The sequence below is a fragment of the Macrobrachium nipponense genome, chromosome 2 (genome assembly GCF_015104395.2).
Source record: "Macrobrachium nipponense isolate FS-2020 chromosome 2, ASM1510439v2, whole genome shotgun sequence".
In the NCBI taxonomy this organism is placed as follows: domain Eukaryota; kingdom Metazoa; phylum Arthropoda; class Malacostraca; order Decapoda; family Palaemonidae; genus Macrobrachium; species Macrobrachium nipponense.
The window spans coordinates 24099387-24111357 of NC_087201.1; the positions used below are offsets into that span (position 1 = coordinate 24099387).

The 11971-nt window shown below is 38.8% G+C and overlaps 1 protein-coding gene across 1 annotated transcript in view; it reads right to left on the reverse strand.

The window, feature by feature from the left end:
- LOC135221402 (NK1 transcription factor-related protein 1-like) overlaps positions 1-1637 on the reverse strand; it is a 40315-nt gene extending 38678 nt beyond the window's left edge. Inside the window, 1 exon segment of the mRNA XM_064259181.1 lies at positions 579-1637. Within this exon segment, the coding sequence (XP_064115251.1) occupies positions 579-1389 (811 nt within the window). The 5' untranslated portion in view covers positions 1390-1637.
- Between the last annotated feature and the right edge of the window lie 10334 nt (positions 1638-11971).

Genomic DNA, 11971 nt, shown 5'->3' on the forward strand with positions numbered 1-11971 from the left:
ATTGTAAAACAGGACTTCTTAATGATAAGAATAAGATAATAATAATATTAGTAATAAAAATATTATTATTAATAATGGTAACTACTAATTCCATGACGTAATTAACTAGGCCATCTGCAAAAACAGTAATTGATGTCCGTGAGGATAGTTGCTAGAATATTATGATACTATTGTAAAATAGAACTCCTTTATAATAATAATATAATAATAATAATAATAATAATAATAATAATAATAAAATAATAATAATAATAATAATAATAATAATAATAATAATAATAAGAAGAAGAAGAAGAAGAAGAAGAAGAAGAAGAAGAAGAAGAAGAAGAATAACAATAATAATAATAAAAATAATAATAGGGATTTTATTGAAATTAATGGCTATTTCAGCCGTGATTATTTTGTGTAGAAATTTCTCTATTCTATACAAAATAAACGCGGCTGAAATAGCCATTATTTAAAAAAAATCTGTATCAATGAAGGTCTTCCTCTAGGAAATAATAATAATAATAATAATAATAATAATAATAATAATAATAATAATAATAATCGGCGTACTGAATGTTGTGTGTCCTTACCTGATATGTAAGCATTATCCTCTTCCTCTTCTTGTCGGTCCGATGAGGAATCTTGGAGGTCATCGTCGTTGGTCCTCCCGTTGAATTTGTTGGGATCCAGTATATCCATGACGGAGAAGGGCGTGACCCGGGGCGCCGTATTGCCGTCCGCGCCCTCCCTCTCGCCCTCTTCGTCGTCGTCTCGGTCATTCCTTCCTTCTTCTTTGTCCCTATCTCGCTCCCCGTCACTCTCGACCTGGACCCTCTTCTCTCCCCCTTCGGGCTCCCCCCGCTCGTCCCCGACCGACGGGCCTTCGTCAGGAGGCTCTTCCCTTCTTTCCCTCGGCGCTATGCGGTCTTTGAGGTCCAGGGCGCCGCCGCCGGGAATCACTTCCCTCGCGTGGGCGTTGGGGCCCATGAACGAGGGGCCGCGATGCGCCGGGTGGTGCGGGTGGCTGAAGAGGAGGTTGGTCTTGAGTTTCTCGTTCTGCACCGCCAGGTGTTGGGCGAGGTTACTGGTGAGGAGCTGGTGCAGGTCCGCCTTCCCCGGCAGGTCGAAGGTGGCCAAGCACTTCATGGTCGACGGAATTTTCAGCACGGGGCGGGGAAGGCCGCTTCCCGACAGGTCGGAGACGGTGGTCGTGACCTTCGGGCCCTCGCCCGACAGGTCCACCGGGGAGTACCTCTCCAGGGGCGACGCGTCCGCCGCGTCTAACCTGACGCCGTCGTAAGTGTCCATGGGCTCCTCGAAGTCGATTTTCGGGTGTTTGTGCCTCCGGAACTCATCGCAGGAGTTCGGGCGCTTGACCGCCTCCTCGGCTCGGTTTTTCATGCTTTCTGTCTCCTCGAGTCACGACCAGTCAGTCCCTTTTGCCTCTTTCACCTCAAAATCGTTTCTAGTTCACTTCACAGTTCCGAGAGCCATTCCCGAGGCGCGAGGTGCTGCTATTTCGGACCGCGGGATCTCTCCTGTTATCCAAAGTTCTCTCACACAAGCGTCCCGGTACGCAACGCACTGACTTCCCTCCGATAAGTCAATGTAACGTCTGTGTTTCGTTCCTCGGGGCATCTTGACGTCTCCCTTTCAGTGGATCTTCGCCGCGTTCTGTAAGCGGCGCCATCATTGGCTCTCCGCCGCCACTCAATTTAGTGATCGCGCTCCTCATTGGCGGGATCCGCCGCGTCACGCTATAAACAAACCGCAGGAGGAGGAGCGAGATGAAAGCGTCCCTCCGATTGGACCTTCCCAAACAGGGGGCGGTGCTTGTACGCTTCGGTGGGTGGAGTTCAACGACATCATTAGGCTTGATAAACGCTGACAGAAGCGTTCCCGCGAGACATCTCCGAGCCAGCGACACAAATTGACCGCGCCAAGATAAAACTTGACGCTAACAGGGGAATTGGTCCAATATGGGGCCATAGTTAACAGTGGCAATTACTGGCGGCAATGGTTCCTCCCCGGGGTGGAGGGAGGGGGGATGGGGATGCGGGGCTGGTTTGGGAGGAGTGGGGAATCAAGGAATAGAGGACGGAGAGGCTGCAGGAGTAGGCAGGGTAGGGTAGGGTAAAGGGCATCTGGGTGAGTAGGAGGGAGAAAGGAGGTACTACGAAGGAAGACAGAAGGAAAAGGGCTATACCAGAGAGTGAGATAGATCGGGAGAGAGAAAGAGAGAGATAGAGAGAGAGAGAAGCTGAGAGAAATAATGAGTAGGAGAGCGAGTGAGTGAGCTGGGTTAGTTTATTTATTATTTTTTTCTTAATTTTTTTTTTTTTATTTTGAGGTTCATTTCGTTTTAGAGGCCACAAGGGGAACGAATGAAAGATTAATTAGAAAGATGATATTTTCCTGACGAGGGGTTGTTGGGGGTAGGGGGGGCCCCAAGGGGGTTCACAGCAGAGAGGACAAAGAGGATTGCCCTGAGGGATAAGCAGATAAATCACAAATAACAATGACTCCGGCCAAGAGGGGAATCATGCAGGACTTGGGGAGGAGGCGAGAGGAATCTAATACTATATATGGCATCTGTCTATATGTTACGCGGAAATGACAGAATGCAGGAGCACCCACCGGTTTACAGGCGAGTTGAAGCAGTGCACATCATATATTAAGCGGGAACAAGAGGAATAAAGTATATTTCGAAGGGAATGTAATTGTTATGTTAGTGTTTGTGTAGAAGGGATAAAATGATTGATATACTTACTTGGGTTGTTGTAGAGGAAGAGGTTGCTGTTTACACAGAGCAAATATGATGATGATAATAATAATGATAATAATAATCAAATGGATACCAGCTAATGAAAACCGATGACAAAAATTCTAAGGTTATCTTGGCAACACAAAGACAAAAATAAATACGTAATTAAAAATAGTGCCAAAAACACGACCACCGCAATAATAATAATAATAATAATAATAATAATAATAATAATAAGATAATAATAACACAAAACCAACTACCGCTACCATCACTACACAAATGACACTATTACAAGAAGCAGAAGAAGAACTGAGAGGGAGAGAGAAACCGCTCAAGCAGAGACGAAATCAACTCAGTCAGAAACGACACCCCATTTTCTAATTAAGGTCTCTGGGGATTACATCCTACGCCGATGATTCACAGTGATTAGGTCAAGACGACAGAGGAACCAGCTGCCGAAGAGGATGAAGTCACCTTCTTCTTATGTCATTAGAAGAATGTCCTCCTCTGTCAGTTGATGCTGTCCGTTCTATGGAGGTGAGACCTACTCATGATAAGAACATATTACTTCCTTTCTTTTCAATTGGTTTTCTTTGTTGGTCACATAAATGCCCACAGACATTTTCATATCTTTCCTAAAAAAAAAAAAAGTACCATTTGACAGGGTTTATACTTGGATGGGTGACCACCATACAAATTCAGACGCCTCCGGCATTTAAACATCTCGAAAATCAGTGGGATAGGGTTTGGCGTCAATGACTTCATCCCATAGGCACTTGATGAAAACCAGTATGATCTTTCGCACTAAGCCCTTTTCAATTAGGAAAATCCATAGCTATATATATATATAATATATATATATATATATATATATATATATATATATATATATATATATATGTATAGGTATGTGTGCGCGCGTAAGTAAGAATGCGTGTGCGCGAATGTGTATGAGTACTTTTAAGCTTTTCATATGAGAATAATTAGAAAAAAATTTTGATAATTGATTGGCCTGCACAGATTAATCCCGCATCATTCCAGCACTAGCCATTGCGCAAAAGTGTTCAAGGGAATAGAAGGCTGATATAGACCTCTGCGCTCAGACAGACGAAGGTGATGGTCAATTATGCGCTTCAGTTACCGATATTTAGTTTTTAATCAAGCATATGGCAGACTCTGATAGGAACCCTTTATGCTCTTTCAATCATAATACTTCGGCTGGTATCAAGGCAGATGCAAAAGTCAGAAAAACTGTGCAGTCATTAACTGAGACGCTTTCATCTCGGTATGAGATTTTTGCCACGTTTCGTTTTAGACTGGACAGTCCACCCCCAACCCCCGAAAAAAAAAAAAAAAAGGCGCCTCCCAAATGAAGAGCAATAGATCGGTAATGAGCTTTCTGACGCATATAGGTCCTGTGACGCCCCGGTGAAGAGTTCGCTACCTTTTTTGCCCTCTCCTTCTCGAGGGTGTAATTACCACAAACTTTTACTCATCTTTGATTGGCCTGCAATGCCCTTGCTTTTTCTATCTAGTTTTGATGTGGAGTTTTACGAGCCGCTTCTATGTCAGAAACGTCAACTCGTTGCTGTCATTTCCAAATCAATTTCTCAGTCATTGTAACTGTCTGGCCTCGCCATCAGGAGAAGTCCGATTGGTGTCGCGCTGGGGGAACCGCTTGGGCCCAACTTATTCACAAACATCGCTGCGCCTCTGTTGATGCAAGCGATGAGTGAGTACCTTGTGGACAGTCGACTGCAGAGGGTCGCTTGTGGTTGAAGAGGGGTAAGAGTTGTTGAGAATCAGGTTAACGCGCTCTGAAAAATCGGGACGTAAGGGAAGGTGTATTGTCGAAATATATATATATATATATATATATATATATATTATATATATATATATATATATGTATATATATCTATATATATATATATATATATATATATATATATATATATATATTTATGGCTGACATTACCTCAGTCTTGGTTTTTCTGTGCTTATTTCGGGATATTCATTTTTTTTAAGCTGTTACATTGCAAGGAAAAACAAACAGACAGACAGAACAGACACACACACACACCACACTACACACACACACACCACACACACACACACATATATATATATATATATATATATATATATATATATATATATATATATATATATATATATATATATATATATATATATACTATATATGCAAATTCGAGTATATGAGCGTATGTGCGTATGAACAAGTTAGTCATACTGACATTAGACATCTCTATAAAGATCTTATGATCTTGGGAGAGCGAAGACGAACAAGAATTCCAGAGCTCTGTGGTGAAGGAAACATAAGTGCTAATGAAACCACCTCTTAAAGTGTATTCAGTCGCCAAGAAAGAGAAGAATAATTATACAACTGGGGTAGTTGACACTTATTTTGTTTGTTTTTGTTTTATTGGAAAACTTCCTGAAAATCTGTAATGTTGAATATAATATAAGGCTGAAATAAAGTCAAGTCATTGATTCAAAGGAAACATATAAAGAATCTTGTTTCCGAAGATGGGCATAAATACTCCCTGTAAACGAAATAGCTATGTAAAATATAAATTCATCTTTATTTTAACTTCATTGAAATGTGAATCTGGTGTATAAACAAAGCCTTTCACACGATCATTCTAAAATAATTTTCATGATATTTATAAATTATTGATTTATGATTTCATAGCTCCCAACCGACAAACAACTAGATACTAGTGATCTAAACCAGAAATTTGTTGAAATAGGTATACAGCTGTTGTGAGACATTCATTCCAGTTCTAATTCATATAAGGTATAGGATTAAAACTTTCCATTAATTCACGCGACAAATAATTCGGGTTCTGTCTTGTATTAGTTATGTTGATTGAGCTTAATCACGGAGTATAGCAACATGAGCATGATGAGGCGAGGAGTAGGAGGACTTGGTCGCGAAGAAGTCGCTAATAATATTCGTGGAGTTTCCCTTCCCGGCGCTGGGGACAGCAGTCAATTAAGCAGCATACAAATGAATCTAGGAAATTCTAGCCAAGGGTCTGTTGACACACCAAATACGACCACTATGGAGGATAAGTGCGCGAGGGTGACTGATGCATTTGCTTCTAGGATTCAGTTGGGCGAAAGTCATTAGTCGTCACTAATTAGAAAAATTTGTAGTCAGAAATCAAATATATATGTGTTACTTCACATGAGTTTAGGTGAGATAGCTGGGAGTACTGTAAAGAACTTGATAAAACTTAGTTTTTTTCTACTGTTGAGTTTAAGTGAGAAGTTGTACTTCATATGCTCCCGACAAAACTGGACCGAATAAAACATTTCACTTTTGCCTAAACGCTGTTCGAACCAAAGACAGAGGGAAAAGCTTTTGTTTCTGTAAGTATTGACAGATCAACTTCTCATGTGCAGAGTGCAAACAGTTGTGGAATGAAGAGTCCATGGATAAAGGGAAGGCTGTTCCTTTGAAGGGACCAATATTAAAATGATAGAAAAAAAATCTTCGAAGACCTGATTCAAAACTAATCTCCATTATTTTCCCTCCAGAAAAAGCAACATCTCCACGTGCAAAGCAAGGCGTGGTCCGACATCCAAGTTATTCAGGGCGGGTGCTAAAATCTAAAGTCAACTAGAGCGTTGTTTCACCAACGAAAATTAAAATGAATACGTTATATTTCATTAGTAATTATTGTTCTGTACTGTTTAACATGAACGTTACTTATTTTTTCACATTTTCATTTTAACAAATAAATCATAAATGTTCTTTCCTAAAATTCCTGTATCTTTAACTCAACGCGAAACACCTTTTCAGACATTTTCAGACTTTTTCATAGAACTTTCCTACCCCCTGAATGACAAAACAACAATAAAGTAGCTAGTAGGCTCACTCCCCGAGTAAGAGAAAATGTATCCTAATAAAAATACAAAAACGAAGGCAAATAACGTATCTCCCTCTGAAAAAATATAACATTGTTTAGTCGTCTTGAATTTCGCAAGTTTTGCCCTCTCAGACGATGGATGACATTGATACCACTTAACTATTTATTTCCAGCATTTTCCTCATCTCTCAAATTGCGATTTTGTTAGTGATATAAAAGAGCCGTTTAATTATTTGCTGATATTTCAACTTCCTCGAATATGCCAATGTAAAAGAGTACAGTAATACTTCAGCATATCTGAAGTTTTGCATGAGTCAGGAACACATTACCTTGGTTTTTATTACGAGCAATCTCTCTCTCTCTCTCTCTCTCGCTCTCTTTATATATATGTATACATATATATGCATATATATTCTTTCTTTATTAATAAGTTTTATATATTATATAGTAAAATGGACGCACAAACACTCACACACATATATATACATACATGTATATATATATATATATATATAATATATATATATATATATATATATATATATTATATATATATATATATATATATATATATATGAGTGCTTTCGTGCGTGCATGCAGGAAGCAGGCTAACTCAATCGCCGCGTGTCACGGCTCTTCCGTTGAGAAAACAAGCCCCGAGCCCGACCGTGCGGGGACCAAAGTATATTAATGTGGCCATATGCCTTAATGTTCGGAGGGAGAGTCTTAATAACGCATAACGCCCGGTATAACTAATTGGTGATTATCCCTTAACAACCAGTGTAACAATGTGTAACAATAGGACCAGATTACAGGGTGGGCGAAGGGCTTGACAGAGAGAGGGTGCAGCAGCAGTGGCAGAGAGAGAGAGAGAGAGAGGAGAGAGAGAGAGAGAGAATGGGTCAGTTCAACAGAACAGTGAACACGAAGAAGAAAGGATTGGGAGTTATGCATCGCTGGATAGTGGCATAATCTCTAGATGGAATTATTTTTTTATAGTTATCCCAAATATATAACGCTTTATGATATAAATGGCGTCACAAGAATATTTTGACAGTTTCGAATGCTCGATTTTAAAACGTAAGTCGCGACCACAAAAACACATGTATATATATATATATATATATATATATATATATATATATATATATATATATATATATATATATATATATATAAATATATATATATATATATATATTATAAATTAGGCAATTGTACTCATATAAGTGAGGCAATTGTACTCATGTTTTCTCGTACTATTTGAAGTGTTTTTCCCCACTTAATAATATGTGATTATGTAGTATATGGTAGATCGTAAAAAAGAGTTTCATTTTTAGAGCATAGATCTCCGAGTACAAAGGTCTGGCGCCACGAACCTTGATATAAATATATCTCGTCATGTAGGATATATATATACCCGATTATGCCAATCTGTAGAGATACCAAAGATATGTTTGGTGTCTTCGGCCTCCCAATAAACGAGGTTTATCATTTTGTTCACTATCTATACCTTATAAAACTTTATGCGCGCTCATATTTTTCATGTGTACAACAATATTCTACGTTAAACTCCGCTTTTAGCTTAGGCTAATCGTCGTTCATTCTGGGGTCAAGGTCTTCCATCACTGGACCACTTTATAAGTATAGATAGTTGACGCTATACCTTAGACTGAGCTTCTAGGCGGTACGTATCGTCCTCAGGGTAAAGGCGGGAGGAAGTTATTTTCCTTAAAGTTTAAAGGCATCCTCTGAGTCCTCCATCGGCCCTGTAATGGATTCTCGGGAAGACTTGTTCTTAAATTTATAAAGTAGAAATAGAAAATGTACAGGACAGTCGAAATATTCTTTGAGAAAGCAAAACAACCGACTGATGCAGCAAATTGTTCCGTTCTTTGTTACTATTAATGATTGCAGTAAGCGCTCTAAGTCTTGCGGAATCATAAGACATTTACTGATAGCAAAAGGATGTTTTTTGAAAAAAAATTATTTTCGCTTACTTGGGAGTAAGCTTACAAACTACTTAATTGTTGTTGTTGGGAGAGATATAAAAGGCCTAAAAAGGTCTGAAAAAGGTGTTTCGCGTTGAGTGAAAGATACAGGAATTTCAGAATAGGATATTTATGATTTATTCATTAGAATGAAAATGTTAAAATAAAAAAAATGCATTTTAAACGGTACAGAAAAATTATTTCTAATAAGATATGGCGTAATTATTTTGATTTTCGTTGGTGAAACAACACTAATTGACCATAGATTTTAGCACGTGACCCGAATAAGCTGGAAGTCGGATCACGCCTTGTTCCTTACAAATGCATTGCTCATAATATAGTAAGGACAGGCGGTCCATGTAATGCTTCAAGTCATCGAAAGCTTAATGCCTATATCTTTTCAAAATGGACAGGAAGACATCATTACGATGCTTTGTTTGAGTTGAAAAATAAAATTCTCTACAATAGTCAGTCAGCGATATTTTAAGTCGCGACCTTTTTAATAATTTATCCGTTTCAGTGTTTGCATTATCAGTGATCAAGGAACATCTATATTCGAAACTCTAAGAAAAACTATGAAATATATTGATCGATTTTAAAGATTTAGTCGGTCTGAATGAGTATGGCTTATTGGAATAACTCTCTCTCTCTCTCTCTCTCTCTCTCTCTCTCTCTCTCTCTCTCTCTCTGTCCCTTCTTTCTCTCATCGCATGCTCCATTCTGGAAGCGCTCAGGCGTCTCTCTTTCCTCCTTGTCCAAACATTTCCGGAAGGGCTAGGCCGATGTTGTGGCTGTCGCTACAAACGACCGGGCGAAGAAGTGTTGACAACGTAATGGCTCTTAGGCCAGACAGCCTCGCCCGCTTTTCAAGGAGGTTATGAACGTCGCCTTTTTAGGAGTCTTTTACTAGGATGGGAACGCAGCCAGCCTGTGGGAAATGCTTCCAAGGACGTGTGTGAGAATTCTGCGGGAAGGAGCAGTGCGAACGTTCTTAGGAGGCTGCGAGCTGTCTTGGGTTGGGTTGTGAAAAAACAGGGGAAATAGTCGTACGAGGTATAGGGATAGATGACAGGTGGACAGAAATTATGTGGCTAATGGATGAAAATAGATCCTTTTCAGCTTAGCGATGTTTAAACATGCAGATTTTACGCTCACGCGCTACGCAGAGTTCAATAGTACTACACATTAACACACACACACACACACCACACACATATATTATATATGATATAACCAGTTGTCCCTAAAAGTATCTAACGAAGAATAACCAGTTCCGTTTATAGATCTCGAATTAAAAGTTCTTGCTTTTATCGGTTACCACTAAGGAACGTCACACTACAGGAGTCAATATGACTGCTTTGAATGTTTAACTACACGTTTTTGTGTCTGTTAGAAAATACATACAAGTTTATGAATGTGAACCGCATTCCCATGAATGGCAGTGTGTTGGTGTGTATTCTTAGTAAAAGTATGGTTGAATTTGATTTGTTTAAAATAATTCAGTTAACTTTATTCTTCGTCTGTAGCCAGTTTGATAAGGAATTGAGATTCTAACGTAATTAAGGAGTGCATTGCATATAAACAGTTTATGTTTATTTAAAACATTTACATATACACAATTCTTTTGAATTTCCCTGCAGGCAAGGCGTAATCCGACCTTCAGCTTACTCGGGACGCGTGCAAGATTTTCACTTCATTCATAACTTGTAAAATATTATATTCCTAAATTAACGTAAATTAAAACGCGCTAAAATCTACGGCCAAATAGAGCCTTGGTTCGCCAACGAAAATAAAAATAAATGCGCTTTATTTTATTAGAAATAAATTTCTGTACTGTTTAACATACACAATATTTATCTTTTTACATTTCCATTCTAATAAAGAAAATCATTAATATCCTTCCTAAATTTCCTGTATCTTCACCACCTTTTTTAGACCTTTTTAGGCTCCACCAAAGACGTTTCCTACCCCCCCAACAAGAAGAAGAACAACAAGCGAAAATGTGACGCGTATTTAGAACTGGGATGATAAAAAAAAGAAAAAAAAGAGGAAAAATGTTGAGAAGAAAATAAGTTGTCAAAGATATTCTTAATTATTCTGTTTGCTCAACTCATTCTCAGGCAGAGAAAACAACTTAGGAAATTAACTATACTCTGTTTTTTTCCATCTGTCCATCCGCCTGTGGTGTTTCCGTATAGTAACACTGCGTCCCGGGCTTTAGATAGTTACATTCAGCTGACATTCAACAATAATAATAATATCTTATTTCGAATATTAACGGTATACAGTAAATTATTAAAACACTTTTCAGTTGCAAATGTACACCAAGATATCCTTTTATTTACCTAAAACTTACACATACCGTAAGTATTTAAAGCCCGGGACGCAGTGTTACCATGCGAAAACACCACAGGCAGATGGACGGATGGAAAAAAAAACAGAGTATAGTAATATGCGAACGTGTGCTGATGCATATGTGTAATGAAAAAATAAGAGAGAGAGAGAGAGAGAGAGAGAGAGAGAGAGAGAGAGAGAGAGAGAGAGAGAGAGAATTCAAGACCTCCATTCGTCTAATCAGAAAAAAAAGAAGAAGAGCGGGCGCCATTCTTTCAAGACAGCAGCAATTCCACTTTAGAAAAAGAAATACTCTAATTAGTAATTAGAGGCGCTTTTTGTACGCAGCTAATTGAGTTCTTATTAACACTTCTCCTCCAACGGACAGCAACTCTTTGTCTCCCCCTGCAGGGTTTTCCTGCCTTTAGGAGGACAATGCCCCCCCCCCCCCCCCCCCCCCACCCCCTCCCCCCCCCCCCCCCCCCCATAATAATAAGTTCTCGTTTTGTTATTGTTTCTTATCGCTGGACAATTTTCGAGTGGCTTAGTCATTGGTTTGCTGTGCAAGGAATTAAGGATTTGGCCGTTTGTTTGATTTAATAGAATAGAATTCACTCGCGTTATGAGTGACAGTTCAGAAGAATGTAACTTCGGTGGAGGTGATCAGTCTGCCTCCGTTATAATATCTTCCTCTTGCACAGTGGTGCTGTTAGATTTTTATTTTTCTAAAGAACACGAGGGACGTATAAACAATTAACTTAAAAACTAAGGTTTAACATCAACTTTGTCCAACTCTTAATACCCAACCCGTTTTGTATTACACTTTGTTTTTGTTACTTTGAACATTTTATCATTTTGTGTACCAACTTTACCCTTTTTTGACATATCACATTGTTATGATTATGCAAGTGTGATTTGTAATTCAGTTTTCAGTACCATGTGCATTTCATTAACATATATATATATATATATATATATATATATATATATAT